Source organism: Pan paniscus, chromosome 7, assembly GCF_029289425.2.
Source record: "Pan paniscus chromosome 7, NHGRI_mPanPan1-v2.0_pri, whole genome shotgun sequence".
Lineage (NCBI taxonomy): Eukaryota > Metazoa > Chordata > Mammalia > Primates > Hominidae > Pan > Pan paniscus.
Genome location: NC_073256.2, coordinates 66045214 through 66068950, shown reverse-complemented (window position 1 = coordinate 66068950; position 23737 = coordinate 66045214). Strand labels below are relative to the sequence as shown.

The following is a 23737-nucleotide window of genomic DNA, read 5'->3' as shown; positions in this document are numbered from 1 at the left end:
AAGTCTCATCTCATCATATTTTTTGGCCAATTTCCATAGGTTTTATTATACTTTTTACATCTCTCATTTGCTTTATGCTTCTTTTCCATTTTCTTTGTAGATTTTCTCAAGCTGAGAGTCATTTCATGTACTGAGCTTTAATTTACTGATTTATTTGAAAGCTACCCTTCTTCATAGTTGGCTTGAAAATACTGCCTTTGTGAATATATCCACAATATCTCTCTGTCAGATAGCATTCTGCTATGGCCTTTGAATGAATAGTTTTGGTCATCCTTTGGCAAGAACATAGGGGAAAAGATACAGAAGTTAACTTGAGTTAAAAATTAAAGGTTTTATAGTCATGTTGAGTGCAAAAACATAAGTGAATAAATGAACTTTTGGAAAGGGATAATTAAATTATAAAAAGTCAATGAAACTTAAATGCAGAATTCAGAACCAGGAGAAATGAGAGGATTTTTATGATTGTTTTTTGCAATATTGAATATTTCAAATAATTGTTGTGTGGCTACTATATACTAAGCACTGTTTTACATGCTATAAATACAACAGAGAACAAACTGATTTAAAAATTTCTATTAGGTGCTCACACTCTAGTGAAGTGTTTGAAGATTTGCCTTGTATCTCTCTGTTATTGGTTTCTACTTTGATTCCACTATAGTCAGAGAACACACACTGTATGGATTTCCATTCTATCAAAATATTGATATTTACTCATTTTTGGTCAAAAATATGTTATATCATCATAATAAAGCCAGCTTTGCAAAAACTGTATCAGTGAGAAAAGTTTGACCGCTAAAAAGATCTGAGCTAACCCCCCCAAACCCACCTCCTGCCTTTAACTTTCAACATGCCTGAATTACATCTGGGCTTAGGCCAGAGCTAATTTTGGAAGCTATTTAGGTTATAGATTAAATGGTAATAGCCCTTCCCCAAAACTCAGCCACCTTTTAAAGCTAATGAGAGATCACCTGACTAGGGGGGAGTAGAGGAGCCTGCATTCTAGTAAAGTGTAGACATACACAACTGCTAGCCATTCCTGCAAATAACATCACTATTGTCGAACCTAAGATTGGTCTTTTGAGATATCTTTTCAGGTTTCTGCATGTCTAACACCTGGCTCCATCTGGCCCCACCAACCCCACTCCTGTGGTTCCACCCAGAAGGTTTAACTCCCTATGATTTAATCTCTCACACATTACCTGATCAACCTCACCCCTTCCCCCAACCTACCTTTGAAAAACTCCTAACCTATGAGCTTTTGGAGAGATTGATTTGAGCAATAATTCTGTCTCCTGCATGGAGTGGCTGGCCTCGTGTCAATTAAACTCTTTCTTTATTTACTGCAATACTGTGGTCTTTACTTGTGCAGCAGGCAGAAAGTACCCCTCATACAGTTACAGTAAATGTTCTTTGGTATTTTAAAATAATGTGTAATCTGCTGTACGTTCTATACATTTGCTCATTAGATCTGGTTGGTTGATAATGTTTCTGAGTCCTTCTATATGATATATCTTTTTGTCTACTTGGTCAATCAATTTTATGTGATCTACCTATCTACATAGATAGATAGATAGATAGATAGATAGATAGATAGATAGATAGATAGATATAGATAGATAGATCACTGTTGAAGGAAATTCAAATATTTTACCCCAAAATATATATGTTGACATATTGAAATGGCTGCCTTCTGGCCAGCAAACAGAAGTGGTCTTATTAGCCTGTCTTTTGTGAAGAAAATTTGCATCTGTAGAGAATCTCCATTAATGCAATCAGGCCTCTCTTTTCCATGCCTTTTCCAGGTCCAGGAGAGATTGAGTGTGTGACATTTTTAAAAGTCTGAAAAGAAACATTTACTCTATAGAGGCTTGGTCTGCACAACAAGGCCACTTTGAGAGTCAATCTTCCTCCTTTCTCCCTCCCATAACCTCTCTTGCCATTAAAACCTGTTTTTGGAGATACTCTGGATCTGCATTATGTCTGTAATTTCAAGATGGCATATAAGCTTTTATTACTTACTGAAAAGTTGAGTCTTCATTCTGAAGGCTGCCAGGTATACACATTAATTAAGTAAGTCTGTATGCCTTTTTTCCTATTAATGAATATGTCTCATGTCAGTGATCTTTCAGCAGACCTTTAGGGGGCCAAGAGCCTATGGTCCTCACACTGACTATTGGTGTTGTCAGAGTTTGAAACAGAGCAACTCAATCTTGAAAAAGGGTTGGGTAAAATAAAGCTGAAACCTATTGGGCTGCATTACTAGGAGGTTAAGGCATTCTTAGTCACAGGATGAGATAAGAGGTTGGCACAAGATACAGGTCATAAAGGCCTTGCTGATGGAATAGGTTGCAATAAAAAAAGCCAGCTAAATCTCACCAAAAACAAAATGGTGACGAGTGGCCTCTGGTGGTCCTCACTGCTACACTCCCATCAGCACCATGAAAGTTTACAAATGTCATGGCAATGTGAGGAAGTTATGCTGTATTGTTTAAAAGTGGGAAGCATGAATAATTTGCCTCTTGTTTAGCATACAATCAAGAAATAACCATAAATATGGGCCACTAGCAGCCCCGAACTCTTCTCTGCCTATGGAGTAACCATTCTTTTATTCCTTTACTATCTTAATAAACTTGCTTTCATTTTACTCTGTGGACTCACACTGAATTCTTTCTTGTGGAGATCTAAGAGCCCTCTCTTGGGGTTTGGATTGGTACCCTTTTCTGGTAACAGTGTCAGCATTTTACCAGTTCAAGGGAAGTAATAGAAACCTTACTTTCATTTAAATGTCCCTTTATCTTGGCCCCTCTCCCCGCCTTTTTTTTTTTTTTTAAGTGGAGTCTCACTCTGTTGCCAGGCTGGAGTGCAGTGGTATAGTCTTGGCTCACCATAACCTCCACCTCCCTGGTTCAAACAATTCTCCTGCCTCAGCCTCCCAAGTAGCTGGGACCACAGGCACGTGCCACCACACCCAGCTAATTTTTGTATTTTTAGTAGAGATGAGGTTTCAACATGTTGGCCAAGATGGTCCACCCGCCTCAGCCTCCCAAAGTGCTGGGATTACAGGCATGAACTACTGCACCTGGCCTATCTTCCCCTATTTTTAGTTGTTACAAATATTTTCTCTATATACATTGAGAAGCACATTAGGCAATGTTAAAATTTTGGCTTGAACCATCACCCTTACTTTAAAAAACTTAAGGGGAAAAGGAAAATGTATTATGTTTACATATATTTTAATTATTTTTATTAGTTTTCTTCCTTTGTGATGTTTCAGGATTCCTTCTTTAACCATTTCCTCTCTGTTGAGATCTTTGTAGCCATTCCTTTAGTGAAATACTTTTCTTGTATTTCTTATATCTTATGATGTCTTGATTTTCTCTTGATTCCTGGAGGATGTGTTTCACAGATATAGAATTTTGGATTGACAATTTTTTTCCTTTCAGCGATTGAAAACTATTGTTTCACTTCCTTCTGGCCTTCATTGTTTCTGGTGAAAACTACACTGTCATTTGGATTGTTTTCTTCCTATTGCTGTTATTCCTTTTTTGTTGCTTTTGAAGTATTCTTCTTTGTCTTTAGTCCTCAGAATTTGCTTGTGAAGTGATTGACATGAATTTGTTTGAGTTTATGCTTTTTGAGGTTTGCTCTATTTCCAGAATACATAAGTTCATACTTTTTGCAAAATTTTGAAAAATTTCAGCCTTTATGTTTTTTAAATACTCTGAGTCTGAACTCTTTATCTTCTCAGGGGACTCTGCTTAAACACATGTTAGAACTTCTGTCACATTTTCATGGGTCCCTGAGACACTTCTTATTTTTTTCAGTCCAATTTTCCTGTTTTTTTTTCCAGAATGAGTAATTGTTATTGTTCTCTCTGTCTCAAGTTAACTGTTTATTTTCTCTATCCCGTCCATTGTGCTGTTGTGCCCAACCACTGAGTTTTTATTTCAATTATTGTATTGTTTAGTTCAATAATTTTGAATTTTTTTTGGCTGAGATATTCTATTTTCTCATTTGTTTCAATGGTGTTTGTAACTAATATATAGCAATTTTATGACTGCTATTTTAACATTCATATTATATAATTCTAATATCTGTATCATTTCAGATTTGATATCTGTTAATTATTGCTTCTCATTCAAGGTGAGAATTTTCTTGTTTCTGCTGGTGATAGGTGGGAATTTTAGCTCCCTACTAAGCCTCCACTGAGACAACCCTTGTTGAGGGGAGGAGGAGAGCCTCATTACTGCTTTCTGAGAGGTCTCAACTGACTCCATTGTTTGCGATGGCTTCTTCATCACTGGGCTGCACAGATTTGAATTTCAGACAACCAGATAATCTTCTCTGATACCACAGTGAGGTGGAGTTTGTGGGGGATTGTTGTTGGCCTTGCTCCATAAAGATGAAAGTCCTTGTTCCTATTTATAATTTCCCTAATACCACCTTGGCAGACAGAGCTGGAGAACATCAGTGCAGCCTGGTGAGGGTATAAGTCTAAGTTTTCCACTTGGCCATTGCCATTGGAGATAGAAAGAGGGCACTTTTTTGTGTGTGTGGTATTTTGGTAGAGTAGAGCATTTATTTTGGAAGAATTTATTTTCTTGTTAAGCTGCCCATTTTTTTCTAGAAAGAAAGGTTTTGGTTGGGCTTATTGTCATTTCCAGGTTACTGGCTTCTCCTGTAACCAATCTGGGATATTTGAAGCCAAAAATCCATCAGAGAACATAGTTCTATGACATTCCTCAAATCCTAAAATCCCAAGCCAACCTGTCTTTCTCCCTGTTCCTTTCAGAGCCTTATGGTATTTTTTTAAAAAGATAATAGTCATAGTTTTTAATTTTTACCTAGTACAAATAATAGAGAAAAACAGTTCTATCCCTACTTTCCAGAAGAAAGAATGGATATATCCTGGATATATTTTTGACAGAAAGCTAACATGATTTTTTAAACTGATTGGATGTGGCTTCAATGAAAGAGTAGAGTAATGAGAGATTCCAGGGATTCTGTCTAATGCAGCTGAAAGATGACATATCCATTTACTCTATTGGGATAGGAAACGTTGTGAAGGGAATTAATTTGGGGAATAATCAAGAGTTTAGTTTGCCTAACATGTTTAAGCTTATGTTTTAGTTAAACATGAAGTTTAACTAAAACTTCATGTTTAAGTTGAAAATGCCTACTGGACCTCCAACTGCAGATATTGTACAAATTGTTGCACTATCTCAATCTGGAGTACAGGGAACAGGACAGGGTAAGATATAAGCTGGAACTTAGTCACTTTCAAAGCCATGAGAATGGATGACATCTGAAAGAGCAAGTGCAAAAAGTAAAAGAAAAAGAATAACGTAAAGAACTAAGCTTTGCACCATTAAAGTGCCTATAGATGGAAATGAAGAAAAGACTCAGCAGTGAAGACTGAGACAAAGTTGCTTAGAGATTGGAGGAAAAGAGGAGTGTAGGGTACCCAAGAAGCCAGTAAGAAAATATTTGTAGGAGAAAGGAGTGTCAGTGGTGTTGAAAACACAAGTAAAATTAGGAATGAGAAATATCCATTAAATTGAGCAATGTTGAAATAACTAGTGAAGTTGAAGAGAGAAATGTCAGTGGAGTAGTGGGGATGAATTACTGAATTTGGGTGATGATGGCAAAGAAACAATCATTTCAATGAGTTTGCTCTGGAAGAGGAAGCAGAGATATGCAGTGGATGCTGGAGGAGAATTTGGGGCCAAGAGAGAGTTTGGTTTTATTTTGCTTTTGAAGAAGGGGAAATTATAGTTGCTTGGTTGGAATGATCAGAATGATCACTGGTCAGAATGATCTAGTGGAAAATGAGCATTTGATGATGCAATCAAATACAGTGGGAATCATCAAATGCAGTGGGAAATTGCTGGAACGATGTCTCTGAAGATGCATGCAAGGGTGGAATTTAGTGTATGACTAGATGGTGACCTTAGATAGGAGGAAAGACAGATCATCTGTGGTAATGGAAAGGGAGAAAACACATAAGGTCACAAGTCCAGGAAGGTAGATATAAATGGCAGTGGGGCATTGTTTTCTCGGCTTCATTTTCTCAGTGAAGGAGGAAGCAAGGGCATCACCTTGGAATGAGAATGGGAGAGATGTTATTGGATACACTTGGAGAGAGAAGTTGATATGACATTGTCATCTAAGGGAGCAAGGGACTGAATGGACAAGAAAATGAAGTGTGATGTAGTAGTTCATGAAAGGTGAGAAAAGCACACTCGTATTTATATCTTACATGAGCCGCTTGCAAGCAATTATATAACATCTCCACTGTTAGAGGAGATTTAGAAGAAAAAAGAGAAGCAAGCCATGGAATATTATAACTAGGCGACATTTCATAAGTATAATTCTACATGCTAAGAAAGCAAATATTGCATCTAGAGAAAGTAAAGTGTGAGGATCACATAGGTGCCTTTTGACAGACTCTGAAATAGAAGTCAGTTCTCTCCTATAAATCGCTAAGGCTCAGAATATACAGTCTGCAGAGTAAGATAATGTGGCCCATGCTTCATAACTAGTAGAAAATTCAAGGAGTGTCAAAATTCTGCATATGCTCCTTATCGCAGAGATGTTCCAACTTGTGTATATAAGGAATTGCTTTGATTTTATTGATGTCACTTAGAAAAGTATATATCATGGAGGTTTGAACTAAAGTTATACATATCTTTGAAGACAAATTTTTTATAAGTTACGATTATTTTACCAAATTTTCCAGTGGGTTTAAAACCACCTAGAATTTCTTCTTTAAAACACTTTTTCAAGTACAAGTAAAAATAAGTCCTCCTATATTATAGCAATTTATAGTGTCCAAAGTGCACTTGAATATATTACTTTATGTGACATTTGAAGCAAAGACAGTGAATCATCGTCACAGTCACTCAGGTGTTAAGCTATGGATAGAACAGAGCAAGTATCTGCTTGACTCCATTGCTCTAATGAAGGGTAATGGGATCCATGACATGGAGTTCAGCACGGCTATCACTCTATTATGGACAGATCTTAGCATTAAATCACATGGACGTCAAAGTCTTCATTTATGGAAAAAGGCAATGATACAGACAAATTAGCAAAATAATGATGTGATATGAATATAAGTAGTCATAAACAAAATGTCTCAAATACACTTCAAACATTTTAAGTAATCTATCTAAAATATTCTGTAAATTACCAAGAACTAAGTATAATCAAATACAAGCCACAGTAACCCCTCAAATTTCCAATATTTAGCTAATCTGCAAACTCATATATTAATAATAGTCTTGAAAACCATAAAGAAGAAAAATAAATCACCACTATTGTTTAATACATATTTCAAAATGTATGCTCTTAAGTAAGAAGGCTTTAGATTCTCACTCAGATTCTCACTTTTTGTGCTACACATTTGACATATTGGCTATGTGGATCCAAGCCCACTGTATAGGAAAGTAACAGACTTAGTGTTTTAGAATGGAATGAAGCAGGAGGAACTATAGAACCATTCCATGCATGTGCACATGTATGACTATGCTTATAACCTCCATGGCAATCCAGGAATATTTAGTGTGCGAGCAAATAATCCCACAAACCACAGATTATCACTGAGTGAATGCCCAGTGCAAAAACCAATATCCATACTGATGATTATACAAGATTAATTGTACTTGGGACATTTTGTTTAAGATTGCACAGACTGCTGTCACAGATGAAGAGAGAAAAGATACAATCTAAAATAATTAACATGAAGATAAAAGCATTGACATTGTAAAAATAAAAATATTAAGCTACAAAGAAAAGTGGATGGCCTATGTGGCTCAATATTTGAACACTCAGAACATTCTCCATTTTACTCTCTCATCATAATCACCCATCGTTATCATGGATCAAGTCTCTTCAATGCCTAGATACATTAACAGCAATCCATTTATCAAATATAAATTTCAATCACTACCTTCTTAATGCTCTGAAAATTAAAAGGCTTATTTAAACTCTGGGCTTTGGTTACCCACATTTCACTTATAAATTTATTATTATTTTTTTAAAAAGGTGGCTATCTTACCATTTCCACATATGTAGTAAAAATTAACAATATGTATGATAGCAAGCATCATGCAAAATTATGTGGATTAAATACAAAAATATTTTAAGTTTTATATAATATACTGAAAGAGGAACTTTTACTGGCTTGGAGAGGAGAAAAATATATTTTTTAAAACTAAAACTACTTGTGCTACTAAAACAACTGAGGAACTGTTTCATGGGAAGAGTATATTACAAATACGTTGTTGACAAAAATGAGAAATTTTAACCAAAAATCTTACTCCTTGATATATTATGTTAACATGTATAGGCATAAGTAAACATTTACATCAGTTATGTTAACCTTATGTTTACATTATTATCTATTTCATTTCGCTTTCTAGTGTGTCCTGATTACTGATTTCCAGAACAATATAGATTTCAGCCTATTAGTTTATATTCAATCTCATTTAAATATTACCTTCTTAATGTAAATGCTTTTCTGCAGAAACAATATAAACTTCATAAAACTGTAGTCTTTGGAATACCTCTAGGCTGCTTTACATTACTTCCATTTTCAGAACTCCTTGGTTTAAAGCAATAATAATGAAACTCCTTTGCATTTAAATAACATTTGTTCACTCACGAAAAATTTCTTTTAAGGTGAGAAGTTTTGTTTTCTAATTTTACACAGAAAGATTATTTATGCAGCTCAAATTACTCATCCAGGATAATAATTTAAAGTTTTAGACAAAGTGAATTAGAGAAAGAAACAATTATCCAGATGAAAGGAAGAAGACAGCCATCTTTATTGTTCACCTCTAGTGGTCACCTAGGCAATGCAATCTCATTTAATTTTGCCACAGTGAACTATGTATAGTAGGTGGTCTCTGTTTTTCCCTCATAGGAACAACGATTCAGAGAAAGCAAGAAGTCACACAGGTTCACAAAGTTGGCAAATGGGGAGACTGATATTAGAAACCAGGCCTGTACACTTCAGATCTGATAGCTTTTCCACAAACACACACACACACGCACACACATGCACACACACACAACTAATCTTGAGTCTAGCACTCCTTTGAGTCAGATATACTTAAAATCCGTTTCCAAGACAACACACAATAAAATGATGAATAAAATAAACAAAAATAATGTCAAACGTGCAGTCAGAGTAATAAGGAAAGAAGAAAAATGTCTCGGTTGTCAGGAATGATGACGAAGTATAAAGATTCACAGGTAAGAAGTCTGTACGAGCAGAGACCCAAAGGCAAACATTCAGGGCCACCACTGGAAGGACCCAGGCAGGAGAGGAGAGGCACCATTACCTGCATAGAAAACTCTCTTAGTGTGTCAGTATGAAAAACCAGTCTTATCACCCAAAGGATTATAGTAAAAAAACTTGCCAATCTTGAACTCAGATCTGGATGAAAGAATTAAAAACCATTTCTGAGATTTTGTGAATTGGCCCACAGGTGGGTTTGTGATGAGTTGTCTCTACCTGTGTGGCCTCATATCCCCAACTGAGAATTTAGTTTAAAGAATATCTGGGTTGCTAATAGCCCCTTCAGCTGGAAGAACTAAATGTAAATTCTGTCTTCATAACACATTATAGAGCCAAACTGAGGGATACTTATAGAGTGCCAAGACCATGAGCTCACAGTGAGAAATCCCGGGGGGAAATAGAATTTAGTGAGTGTGTCAGCAGCAGAACAAAGAACAGATAATAGAGTCAGATCTATACAGACTGCAGATCTTGCAACTACAGATACAGCATATAAATAGGATTGTCTAACAAGATTAATATTGATAGAAAGGAGATATCAAATGTATAATCGTGATGTAAAATACTATGAGGCAAATATAAAATAGGATAGAATAGAACTTCCAGAAGTGAAAATCATAATAGCCAGAATCAGAAATTCAATAAATAGTTTAAATGATAGACTCAATGTATCCAAAGAGAGAGATAGTGAACTGAAAGGAAGATGGGAGGAGTTGCCTTTAGCAGTCCACAGAGGGCAGACAAGTTCAAAATATGAAAAAAAGTAAGAAAATGGAGAATCCAGGGAGCTGATCTAACATCCATCCAAATGTTACTGAAGGAAAGAACACAGATAATAGAGAGGAGGCTCTTCAAAGATAATGGCTAAAAATTCTTCAGAATTGAAGAAATACATAAATTTTCATATTCCAGTCTTGTGACTCTCAAGCAAAGAAAATACATCTTCAGATAGATATGTCACAGTGACACAGCAGATTACCATGGGGCGTGGATGGGCATGGATTCTGAAATCTTCAACACTCAGAAAGAAGAGACAGTTTTCCTACAAAGAAAAAGTAGATAGATGGCAGACTTTCTCAAACTCCAAAACTCAGTATGAGAGCTAAGGGATGAAAATATTACAAAATACATCAAACTGTCAACCTTTTTAAGGAAGAAGAAAGAAAACAAATAAACAGTGTTAAATTAATCTATTGATACCTATGAATCAATCATCTGTCTATATCTGTCATCCATCTATGCCTCTATGTATCTATCATCCATCTCTATCTATCATTAAGCTGCTGATGGGCACATGATTGATCATAACCCTCTTGAACTTTACACTCACATTTAATGTTATAAAAATTCATTTGTGTAAATAATGACATATCTTTTTGTAAGTATGACAAATCTGTAAAATCACAAATGTGAGCAATGTAACTGATAAGCCAGTGGAACCAGGCACCATTGCTTTAATTAACTGATTTTAGTTTCCATCTTGATATCAGTCTGTGACAAAATTGCATTGGTTCTAGATGGTCTAAGCTTTTTTGGTCTCAATTCAACTTCCATTGTACACCGCTCTAAAACCCGATTTTCCTACTTAAATTGCTCCCTTCATTGATGGCACCACAACCCACCAATACACTTTGCACCCCACCTTACATCCTTCCCAACTGTATCCTGCAGGAAACATGTCCCATGACTAAACCATCCTTGATTATGGCATGCTTTTTAACAGTTTGGTAATTGGTAATTTTGCATACACTTTTTGTCTGCTTTAAATGCTACTTACATATGTCTTGCAAAATTACATATATCCCTCAAAATTCTACCTGCTATTTAAGAGGTGGGACCTTAATCACATCCTCTGGAAAGCAGTTCCTGACCTAGACCTCTGTACTCTGTGTATCACCATGTCTATACACACCCACATTGTATCATGTGTCATGTTAATAAAGACATTATTTGTTGAGCTCCTACTATGTGCCAGAGACTGTATTCTCTTTTACTTGCATTCACTTGTTTCATCTTCACAATTACCCAATAAGACAGATAGTATTATATTCATTTAGAAGTGAAAAACATAATAATAAGAATCAGAAATTCAATAGTTTAAATAATGGACTCAATCTGTCAAAGAAAGAGTTACGAACTGAAAAGAAGACAGAAGGAGTCACCTTTAGTGCCCCATAGAAAGACAAATAGGTACAAAATATAAGAAAAACTAAGTATTAAAGAGTTGTCAATAAATTTGCTTTATATGTATAAAGAAAATCTCATATTAAAATTATTTTAAAGGTAAAATAAAACAAGATGCACAATAACAAGTGGATTTAACAATGCTAGGTTTAACAAAACACGTTAAGATAAATATCCTTAATATGAATCTTATACTTAGCAATGTATTTCACAAAAAAGTTAACTCTGTTAATAAGGTATCCTTCTGTGGGTGCCATTGTTCTTTTGGTAAATATTATCATTCATTTGCTTCTACGTTTGGAGGAGCCTTCAAATAACAACACCAACACCTCCAACTACATCTGTTCTGTCTATCCTAATCAAAGGAGACACAGGCAGTAGTCCCTGGGGACTGCTGCCCAGACTATGGAACCTGCGATGGTGTTGCCACAGGCTGACTACAACTGTGACCAACTCGGGCTAATCCCACTGTGGCCACCACCACGGGATCCGGTGACAATGTTTTCACTCGAGCCATAATCTTTTCTTCCAGGGCTGCCATATCTGGAACCGCATAAGCCCTGGGAAATTAGGAACGTAAATGTCCCTAGTGGTGACTATTGACTGGCAAAAATGAAACATCACATAAGAAATAGAGAGAAGGGGTTTCCAGCACTGTCTTTTCAATTTAACAATCTCTAATAATAAAAGACAGGGACACTCTAGGTTTCAAGAGTAGGCCTTTGTATTATCTTTCTGTTATAAAATCACAACTCTCTAAACAGTACTTGCCCATCTGCAAGTATTTTTCTACTCCTGAAAAATGTTTCCCTTCCTCCTTCTGTTTTGTTTTGTTTTTTTTTGTTTTTTTTTGAGATGGAGTCTTTCTATTTTTTTTTTTTTTTTTTTTTTGAGATGGAGTCTTGCTCTGTCACCCAGGCTGGAGTGCAGTGGAGAGATCTCGGCTCACTGCAAGCTCTCCCTCCCAGGTTCATGCCATTCTCCTGCCTCAGCCTCCCGAGTAGCGGGCACTACAGGCGCCCGCCACCATGCCTGGCTAATTTTTTGTATTTTTAGTAGAGAAGGGGTTTCACCGTGTTAGCCAGGATGGCCTCGATCTCCTGACCTCGTGATTTGGCCATCTCGGCCTCCCAAAGTGCTGGGATTACAGGCGTGAGCCACTGCACCCAGCCTTCCTTTTCTTAGTCTTATTTGCACACATTTGGAATGTCAGTCTACCCAAAAAGGCCAAACAAGGAGAAGCGCAAACATAAAATACTTCTGATTGAAAAGTTTATAAACATACAATCAAATGTAAAAACGGGATTAAACTGATAGCTTATCAATGTTAGTAATCAGTGACCACTTTTACCTCTAAAACATTTTGAAAAATCAGTTGCATTTACTTAGAATGGGTCAAATTTTATAGAATACAACCTAAGTGTCTATCAACAGATGAATGGATAAAGCATATATATACACAGTTGACTATAATGCAGCCAGAGGAAAGAAGGAAACCCTTCCATTTGTGATAACATAAATGAACAGAGGACATTATGCTTAGTGAAATAAGTCAGACACAGAAAGACAAATGCTGTACGACCTCGCACATGCATAATCTAAAAAAAAGTCCAATCCACAGAAACAGAAAGTAGAATGGTGGCTTCCAGGGGCTGAGGAATGGAAGAATAGAAGGTGCTGATAAAAAGGTACAAACTTTCAGTTATAAACTGAACAAGATCTCAGGGTCTAACGTATGGCAGGGGAGGTGATAGATGTGTTACGCTACTGTAATAATCATTACACAATGTGTATGTATATATATATCTATCAAGTCATCATATTATACACCTTGAATATATATATTCTTTGTAAATTCAATATTTTTAAATAAAAGAAGAATGCAATCTCATTAAAATCAGCAAATAAATGATAACATTGGCATACAAGAGGTTTTTTTTAAAGTTTAAAAAATATAGACAACGTGTATTTTGTGCATGTGTGTGTACACAGACTCCAATCTCCATGTTGACAGATTTCAGTGAGTAGCTCTGTGATGTGGGAAAAAGAAAAAACAATGTTCCTATCTAGGCCTGCACACACCATCCCTCCCAGATGACCTATTAAGAATCTATCCATAATAGGTGCACTAGTCTAGATACATTCTCTCTCTGGATCACATTTTCACAGATAATGAACCTCAAAAAGCCATATCGTACATCATGTCACACCCATGTAGAAGCCAGTACAAATTCCAAGGTTAATAGTAGATATTAGTTCTCTTAATGTCATCTTCAGGAAATTGTGGTTTCACTCGTGGGATTGCTAATTGTGTGTTTTATTCCACAAGGAAACTGGAAGAAGTTGTTTTGTTGATTTTAAAGTCTAATGGTGCCCATTACACTGAGGTACTGATTGTACTGATGCTATTTATCCGACAGTTCTGTCATGTTTGGAATTTAAGCTCCATGATTCCTCATGGTTTTCGTATCTTTTTACTAGCAACACCTTTGAAACTGGTGTCTCTATGGGGAAGTAGATAGCCATCTTGTACTGATTTTACCCTCATTTACCTTTCAAAAATATTTCATCAATATTTAAAACTAGCACAGGCTAAATTTAATTTTCCTTCAGGGCCCATTGAAGGGTATACTATCATGAGAACAGCGACAGATATCTCTGACTTAGAGTGGTAAACCATTCAGAAGGATGACAGGAAATGAATGTTGGATTTCAGCTCCCCTGGAGCACCAGGGTAAGATGATTGCTTTCTTGTATGTTAACTGAAGCTTTAACACATCTATCTGACAACTGCCATGCATCATTCTGATCAACAGTCACTTTACTATCTGCATGTAAAGATCTTGAATAATTGCTGCCTACGTTTTGATACTATTTTTAAATGATCACAGATGAAGCAGGTTTTATCTGATATGAACTCAATGCTGAAACTTCAACTGTATAATCTCTGAAGAAATCACAGAATGTTCCTCAAAAGTAGTTAATAAAAGGCACTGGGGGAAAGCAGTATTTTGCTGATAGAAGTCACAGTAAATGCATTGGATATTTCAGTTTTAACTCTCTAGCTGTCTCTTGTAGGTGAAAATGTTGACACACGTTTCTAAATGATCAATATTTTATAGGATTTTCTGCATAACTAGAATTAGAGTCAGATGTGCTAAATATGTCAAGAGTGATTTTTCTCTGCGTCACCTCCTGAAACCTCTGAGGAGCTACTTGACTTCTACTATAGACTCCCAGACCCACTAATCAGGGAGTGATGAGCAGGTTTAAGCCCCATTTGATAGGGGTTATTGTTAAGTCACCTTCATTAGAAGCTCACCCTGATAAAGCCCTGGAGCTCAGCTACAGGTTCATCAGCCTGTGGTTTTCTGGCTCTGACCCTGTATTACCTGTTTCCTCTCCTAATTCTAGAGGTTTTGTGAAGCAAAGCCTTTTCCCAGGGGTCCCTTTACTATCCAAATCCTATATCCTGCCCTCTCACAGAGGCTGCCCTTACATACTTACCACGAATTCTCAATTCTTGTTTCTGCAACTGAGCTATGCCCTACAATATGTCCAGGAATTCAAAGCAAGGAGCTAAGAGGGTCACTTGGCATGATGCCCGGGTTTTGACCCATCTGCCAATCCTTGATTTTCAGATACCAACATTTTGCCTGACTGGAGCTTCTCCAAATGCTCAGTTCTGTGCCCTCTCCCTCAGAGTGAGCCTTTTACCTGGGCTCACATCTCACTGTTTATCCTTCATGGTCAGTGGGTTAATGTTGGGGCTGATGGCACCCTCTCCTGCCTTGGTGCAGATACAGAGAAATTGTCAGGCCTACCGCTAACTCCCTATCCCAGACCTTGTCCCACTGCCACCCCTGAGTCCCAGTCCACAAGGGCTTTTGGAACCACTTTTGCACAATTATAACAATGAGAGAAATCTGGCATAACTGACTCCCTAGTGCTTCTAACCTCACAAGCTAACTACCTTTGCTTATTTCTGTGCAAAAGCCAAAATAACTATGGGAGGGATTTACTTTATAATTTAATGGAAAAATGTAGTTTATAGTTTAACTTTAAAGCAAGGAACTTTAAAGCAAGGATGATAATAGTCGCTTCCCAAAGTTAAGCTTTTCCGTACTGGGGACTGAAACTGCCTTTGTAAAACTAATGAAAGGCCACAAGATTATAATTATGCTAGGGACCTGAATTCTGCTAAGATATAGGCATAAACAGCACCTAGGCATTGTTTCCTAGCTTGCTTTTTATAATTGCTTGCTGCTCAGGATTCACATAGCCAGTGGTCCGAAGATTTGTAACTTCCCCAGTTGCCCCTCTAGGTAACACTGCTATTGTGAAACCTCAGCCTGGTCTTTGAGATATTTTTCAGACTTTGCGTTCTAGTAGACCAGCTAATGCCACCCAGACCAGTGACTCCACCCAGGAGCTAACTAAATGCCCGAAGACAGTTTTGGCAGCACTGTGATTTAGGCCCTGATCCAACCAGTCAGTACAACCCATTCCATAGCTGCCTGCCCACCAAACTATCCTTAAAACCCTAGTCTTCAAATTTCCAGGCAGAGAGATTTGAGAAATATCTCCTGTCCTCTTTGCTTCACTGCCTTGCAAGTATTAAACTCTTCATCTAATGCAATACTGGCTGTCTCATTGTATTGGCTTTTTCTGTGAAGTGGGCAAGAAGAGCTTGACTGAACTGTAACACTTTCTTTCAGCCTGAGCAAGGCAGGTCAAAAGTGTCAGGCAAAGACAATCCTAGAAGCAGCTTTCAGCTAATGTGATAGACCTGAAAATATAAACAACTTCCTCCCTATTGTGGGGTTGGAGAAAAAACTACAACATTCTATAATCCTCAGGATTTTTCAGCAGAGTGGAGCTTCATTTTTCTCCCTCATGAGTAAACTGCCTGATAGCAACCTTGTTTTCAGTCCCCTGCCCCTGACTGTTCTATTTTCCACCCAGGACTTCAGAGCATTGCTTCCAGATAACAAAATAGCATCCTTGCCTATGGTTCTTCAGACTAACATCTGCCTTTCCTTAGAACATTCTCCTAACCTTTCCACTCACTTAAGCAGACTGAGAGTTAACACTCTATTTGTTGTAATACTCAGATGAGACTTTCTGCTCTCCAAAGTTGGATGTTTATCTCTGCCCTACTGTCTCAAATTCATCTCATAATTAGCTGATAAGTGAGGTGATCCCTGTCCAGAGAGCACATGGACTATGTATTGTGGCAATACAACACAAACAGTGCACTGTGAAAGATCAAGTTTAAAGAGTGTATCTTTTAATATAGAGGTGTCTGCGGGCCTTTACCAGTAGGAGGTTTTAAAAAACAGACAAAGGGAGTTTTTCTCAAAGAATATCTGGTTATCTGAAAGTACAGTGTGCTACTTTCTCTGTTGTAGATTGGCTTTCCTCAGATGCAGACCTAGAAGATAGAATTCCTTCCCGGGACAGGGGTCCCAGGAAGTACTTTCAGGTAAGAAAAGCGAGTTATAGAGCAGAAGAAAAAAAATTAAAAAGCACACATGATCATCTCAATTGATTCAGAAAAGGCATTTGACAAATTTCAATACCTTTCGATGATAAAATTCAAAACTGCCTCAATACTCAGCCAGCTAGGAATAGTAGACAACTACCTCATCATAACAAAGGCAGTATATGAAAAACCCACAGCAAATATCATACTCAAAAATGAAGCTTTTCCTTTAAGATCTGGAATAAGAAAAAAAATGTCTGCTTTTACCACTTTTATTCAGCATAGTATTGGAAATCTTAACGAGAGTAATAAGGCAGGAGAAAGAAATAATAGTCATCCAAATTTGAAAGGAATGAGTAAACTTATCTTGGATCACAGATGACATAATCTTATATGTAGAAAACCATAAACATTCCGCAATAAACTATTAGAACTAATAAATTCAGCAAAGTAGCAGAATACAAAATCAAAATGTAAAAATCCATTACATTTCTATGCACTAACAATAAATAATCCAAAAGTAAACTAAGAAAATAATTTTTAACAATACTATCAAAAATTATCAAGTACTAAGGGTTTAACTTAAGCAAGGGGTTGAAAGACTTGTACATGAAAACAACAAAACATTGCTAAAAGAACTCAAAGTACCCATAAATAAATGGAAAGATGCTATGTTCATCTATCAGAAAACTTACTATTATTAAGATGTCCATACTACTAAAAGTGATCTACAGATTCAACATGATGCTTATAAAAACTGCAATGATATTTTTTCAAGAAATAGAAAAATTCATTCCAAAATTTATTTGAGATCTTAAGGAACCCAAATTAGCTGATTTCAAAATTTGCTATAAAGCTACAGTAAAAACAAACAAACAAACAAAAGGCATAACTGTGTGTTACTGGCATAAAGACAAATATATAGACTAATAAACTAGAATAGAGAGGCCACAAATACCCCCTTATGTATACGGCACATGATTTTGAACTGGATATCCAAATGCTAAAGAATGAAGTTGGACCTTTACCTAATGCCATGTACAGAAGTTAACTTAAAATATAACCAAACCTACAAGTAACAGCAAAAATTGTAAACTCTTAGAAGAAAATATAGTGGAAAAGATTCATGACACTGAATTTGGCAATTATTTATTGGAGGTGGTACAAAAGGTATGACCAATAGAAGAAAAAATTGACATGGATTTTATTAAAATTAAAAACTTTTGTGCATCAAAAATACTAATAGAGTAAAAAGGCAATCCACAATTTGGGAGAAAATATTGCAAATCACATATCTGATAAGGGACTAGTATCTAAAATACATTAAGAACTCCTGCAACTAAGCTCCAAAAAACAAACAATCCAATTCAAAAATAGACAAAGGATATGAATAGACACTTACCCAAAGAGGACGCACAAGCAGACAATAAGCACATAAAATGATGCTCTACATTATTAATTGACAGGAGAATGCAAATGAAAACCACGGTGAGATTCAACCTCACACTTATTTGGATAGCTATTATCAAAAACACAGAGAACAACAGGCTTGGCATGAATGTGGAGAAATTGGAACCCTTGTATTTTGCTTGTTGAAATGGAAAATGATACAACTACTGTGGAAAAGAGTACGACAGTTTCTTAAAAAGTTGAACAAAGAATTACTATTTTATCCAGCAATTTCACTTCTGGGTATATACACCAAATAATTGAAAGTGGTGACTCAAACACATTTGTACACCCATGTTCCTAGAGGCATTTTTCAAAAAGCCAAGGTGGAAACAACCTCAATGTTCACTACCGAGTGAGAAGATAAACAAAAGGTGGTATAAATACACAATGGAATATTATTCAGCCTTTGAAGGGAATGAAATTCTGATATATGCTTCAACATGGATGAACCTTAAAGACATTAGGATAATTGAAATAAGTCATCCACAAATGGTCAGATATTGTATGATTCCACCTACAAGATCTACCCAGAATAGTCAAATGTAGAGGCAGAAAGTAGAACAGTGGTTACCAGGGGTTAAGAGGAGGAGAGCATGGAGAGTTACTGTTTAATGCGTACAGAGTTTCAGTATGGCATGATGAAAATTCTGGCAATGAATAGTGGTGATAGTTACACAACAAAATGAATGCACGAAAGGCTACTGAACTTTATACTTAAAAATAGTTAAGATGGTACATTTTATATTATGTATATTTTACCACAGTTAAAAAAAAAAAACTTAACTGGCCATATAAGAGTGGGTCTATTTTTGGACTCTTTAGAATGTTCCACTTATTGCTATGCCTGAATTTATTACAGCATTACATTGTATTTATTATTAGAATCTTATAGTGAGCGCTAAAATCAGGTAGAATGAACACTCCAACTTTGTTCTTTTTATTCAAGATTGTTCTGGTTATTGTAAGTCCTTTATATTTCCATGTAAATTTTGGAATCAACTTGTACATATCCACACAAATATTTTGGGGTTTTGACTGGTTTGGAATATTTAGAAAGATGTGACAGCTTATCAATACTTAGCTTTTAATTTATGATCATATTGTATTTCTCCATTTATTTGTTTATATCTTTTAATTTCCTTCAACATAGTTTTTGTAGTTTTCAGGATAGAGATCATATACATCTTTTGTTAAATATGTTCCTGAGTGTATTGTCTTTCTGACTTATTGTGGATTGCATTTTCATTTCATTTCTAGTTGCTTGTAGGTAGTTTTAGAAACACAATTAACTTGGGCTATTGTCCTTATTCCCAGCAACCTTGCTAAATTTTAGTGTTATTCTATCTTTTGTAGAATTCTTAAGGTTTTCTATGCATATCATCATGAAATCTACAAGTAAAGCCATTTTGCCTCTTCCTGTATAATTTTTGTTCTTTATACATCGTTTGTGACTTGCTGTAGGAGCATGGTGAACAACATTGATTATTAAGCAAGGTATTATCCTTGACTTGCTTTCAATCTCAGAGAAAATGTTCAATGTTAACTAACATATTAGTGAGAGGCTTTAATTAGATGACAGTTGTCAGATTAAGAAAATTCTTGTCTATTCATATCTTGCTAAAGTGTTTTGTAAAAATGGGTGTTGAATTTTGTCAAATGCTTTTTTGAATTTGTTGACAATGCCATAGGATATTTCTCCTTAATTCTCTTCATTATTCCTAGCACTCTGAGCTTTATTTATATGCACAATTATCTTTTGAGAAGAGAATAGGTCTATTTGTATCAGCTATTATTGACTGTGAAGTTTAAAATCAGTAATATTATTTCAGTATCAAAGTAGTAAATTTTACTGATTTTATTTTTTGATCTGGGACCAGTGTGATATATTTATTCTAGAGGGTTATATGACTCATGTCACTTCTCTATTATTAACCAAAGGGAAGAAAGGACAACCCCATGAGAACAGTTTAATCAGCCTTGACATCCAGGCCCATGATTCAGAATGATTTAAATGGTCTGTGACAAAAGAATAGTTAACAGTCTGCAAAATGTCCATTATCTTTAGTTGGCAAAGGCCTATTGATTTAGGGCCTTGTGTGACTCCCATAGGGTGTTAGTAAGAAGTGATGTGAGAGCTCAAGTTCAGCATTATTCACCACCAACTAAACACTCCAAGGTAAGTCTGTTAATGAGGTACAAATTAAATCTCCATGCTAAATAGCTGCAGATGTTTGGGGAAAGCAGGGAGCAGACTACATGCTACTGTCTGTAATTTTCTTCTGAGATCACATACGGCAACATTGTTAAAAAGAAGCCTTTAATAGCATTATTATACAATGAATGATAAACTCCAGAACTTGTCTTATGATAATGTCTTTTAGCAGAATAAAATCTAATCTCATCTAAGGATGTCTTCCACAGCTATGCTGCCTCGACAGAAGTAAGTACAGCAATCAGTTTTGCACTGTAATTTATGGCTCTTTCTGAAGTTAGATTAGGAGCAGTGTAATGTGTCAATGGGTTGAAGCATTGGAGAAAAGAATTTGCTACAGCACTTGGGCATAATTATATTAGGGAGGCCCACAGAATCATTTAGACACTATCCTAGGGGAACACCACTCACGCTGAGTTCAGTGACCGCTGCCTAACGTCTCCAGATTCAGTGATGCTGAAGGATGTGCCCCACCCTGGCACCACTCTCAATAGTCCCAGGTCATTAAAGATAAAACCAGAGCCAAGGCCATCACCATGCATAGTTCTCAATTAATTCTCTATGTAAAATGGTAGAATAATCAGAAAATACAGTGTCACTCCCATCATATGATGACAGCTAGGAGTCATAGACAACAGGCTGGAGATGGGCCCAAAATATGTATTCATGGACCCCAGGCAAGGTTCTCATACAGGGCCGCTGATTACTTAATGATGTAAGCAAAAATTCCATGAAGAACCATTGACTAGACACTGAAAGAAAAACATATTTAAAATGTTCTGTGAATAAACATTTTTATTAACAAAAAACAAACACAAAAAATTTCAACAGAAGAAAAAGCTACTTACACCAGAATAGAAAGGCTCACCAGACACACATATCACATCCTGTTCCTGGATCATCAAAATGTCTTTGGCTAGGTGCAGCCGCACTTTGAAAGGCTCCTGGTTACCATCCTGCAGCAAACAAATTCCTGTCTTTGTCTTCAGATTAAAAAAAAAAAACAAACAGAGGAAAAATTATACTTAGTTTATAGGTTGTAATTTTGTGGCCAGTTTACAGCAAAACATGGTGAATAACATGTAAGAGGTGGTGAAAACACACTCTGATGAGCCTGAAATTGAATACTTAACGTGGGTGCAAGGGAAAAAAAGGAGAATGATCTCAAGTAAAGCGAACTCTCGGATAATGAAAACAATGTCACAAAATTCACACAAAGAAGTGGGGAGTAAGGATTATGGTACATGTACTACATTTTTAAAATAATGAGGATTTTTGTAATACTTATAATCTAAAAATAAAAAGGTAATTGCTTTATTGAGATATAATTCAAATTCCATACAATTCAACCCTTTAAAATGTACAATTCATGTATTTTTAATATACTCAATGGTGTGCAACCATCGCTGTAATCAATTTTAGAACATTTCCATTACTTCAAAAAGAAGGAACACACTCCTATTTCTCCATTTCCCCTCCCACTGCCCCAGCCTACTCTAAACTCCACTATGTCAGCATTCCTAGTCACGAACAAACACATGCATGCATGCATACACACATGCACAGACATGCATGAACACGCACTCTCTCACACACACACACACACACACAGTTTATACCTAGAAGGAAATAAGGGCAACAAGGTGAAATAAACTACCCAGATTAACACAGTTAATTAAAATTGGAGCCTAGTTTAAGACCCAAGATTTTTGATGCCTAATCCAATGTGTTTGCTTTATATCCTTTGGGTAATTGTGAAAACAGACTGTAAAGATTTCTGAACTTGTGCTATTATCTTAGTAATCACCAAAGAAGTCCATGAGTCTTGTCATTTATCCAGAATACATATATTAACCTGGATTAATATAAATATTCTCCCTAGAAAGTGCACTTAACATTCCCATTTGTCACAGACACAAAAGGTAATTCCTTTGAGATAGAATATAATCTTTAGCTCTTATTCTGCACCAAAAAGTCCATAGGAATAATGACCACTTTGGAAATGACATTTTCTTTTAATAATTATTGAGTCATTCTTAAGATAGTGGAATATATATATGGGGATATACATTTATCCTCAGAGTTAATTAATTAATTAATTTCAAATTAAAAATTTAGCACATAGTAATTGTATGTATTCATGGCAAACCATGTGAGGTTTTGATGCATGTATATATTGTGTAATTATCAAATCATGATAATTAGCATATACATCACTTTAAACACTAATAATATATGTGTTGTGAGAACATTCAAAACCCTCTCTTCCAGCTATTTGTGACATATAATGCATTACTGTTAGCTGTGATCATCCTACCGTGCACTAGAGTAACAGAACTTATTCCTCCCATCTGACTGTAACATTGTACCTGTTCGCCAATATCTCCCAATTCTGACCCTTCCATGCACCCCAGTGTGTGGTAACCACTATTCTACTCTCAACTCCAACATCACTTACTATAAGGAAAACGCAATTCAAAACCACAATGTAATACCACCTCACCCAAGTTAGAATGGTGACTAACAAAAAGACAAAAAATAACAAATGCTGGTGAAGATGTGGAGAAAAGTGAACTCTTACATACTGTTAGTGGAAATGTAAATTAGTATATCCCTTAAAGAAAACAGTATGAAGATTCCTTAAAAAATTAAAAACTGATCCAGCAATTCCATTACTAGGTATATATCCAAAGGAAATGAAATGAGTATGTCAAAGGGACATCTGCACTCCCATGTTTATTGTAGCACTATTCACAACAGCCAAGATATGAAATCAACCTAAATGCCCATCAGCACATGAATGGATAAGGAAAATATGGTACTTATACACAGTGGAACACTATTCAGCCATAAAAAAGGAATAAAATTCTTTAACTTGCAACAACATAGATAAGGCTGGAGGATACTTTGCAAAGTAAAAATTGCCAGTCATAGAAAGACAAATATCATATTATATCACTTACATGTGAAATCTATCCTTAGATTTAAGGAGCATGCTATCCCAGGCAAATAATACCAGACTTTCTCTTGGAATATACATTTCCATGGCTATTGCTGGGAGTCTGCTACTTTAAAGGAATCCGCTGTAATATTGATGGGA

General features: G+C 36.1%; 1 protein-coding gene across 9 annotated transcripts in view; it reads right to left on the bottom strand.

Moving 5' to 3' along the window:
- Positions 1-23737, bottom strand: part of SNTG1 (syntrophin gamma 1) — an 865234-nt gene that overhangs the window by 364533 nt on the left and 476964 nt on the right. For 6 of the 9 annotated variants that reach the window (XM_034966056.3, XM_063606752.1, XM_034966057.3 and 3 more), the window contains one exon: positions 21486-21620. The exons of 2 other annotated variants lie outside the window; for them this stretch is intronic. In XM_034966056.3, coding sequence (XP_034821947.3) covers positions 21486-21620 — 135 coding nt within the window. Of the gene's footprint in view, positions 1-21485; positions 21623-23737 lie in introns of those variants that run through there. One more of the 9 variants, XM_034966063.3, reaches the window with a different exon arrangement.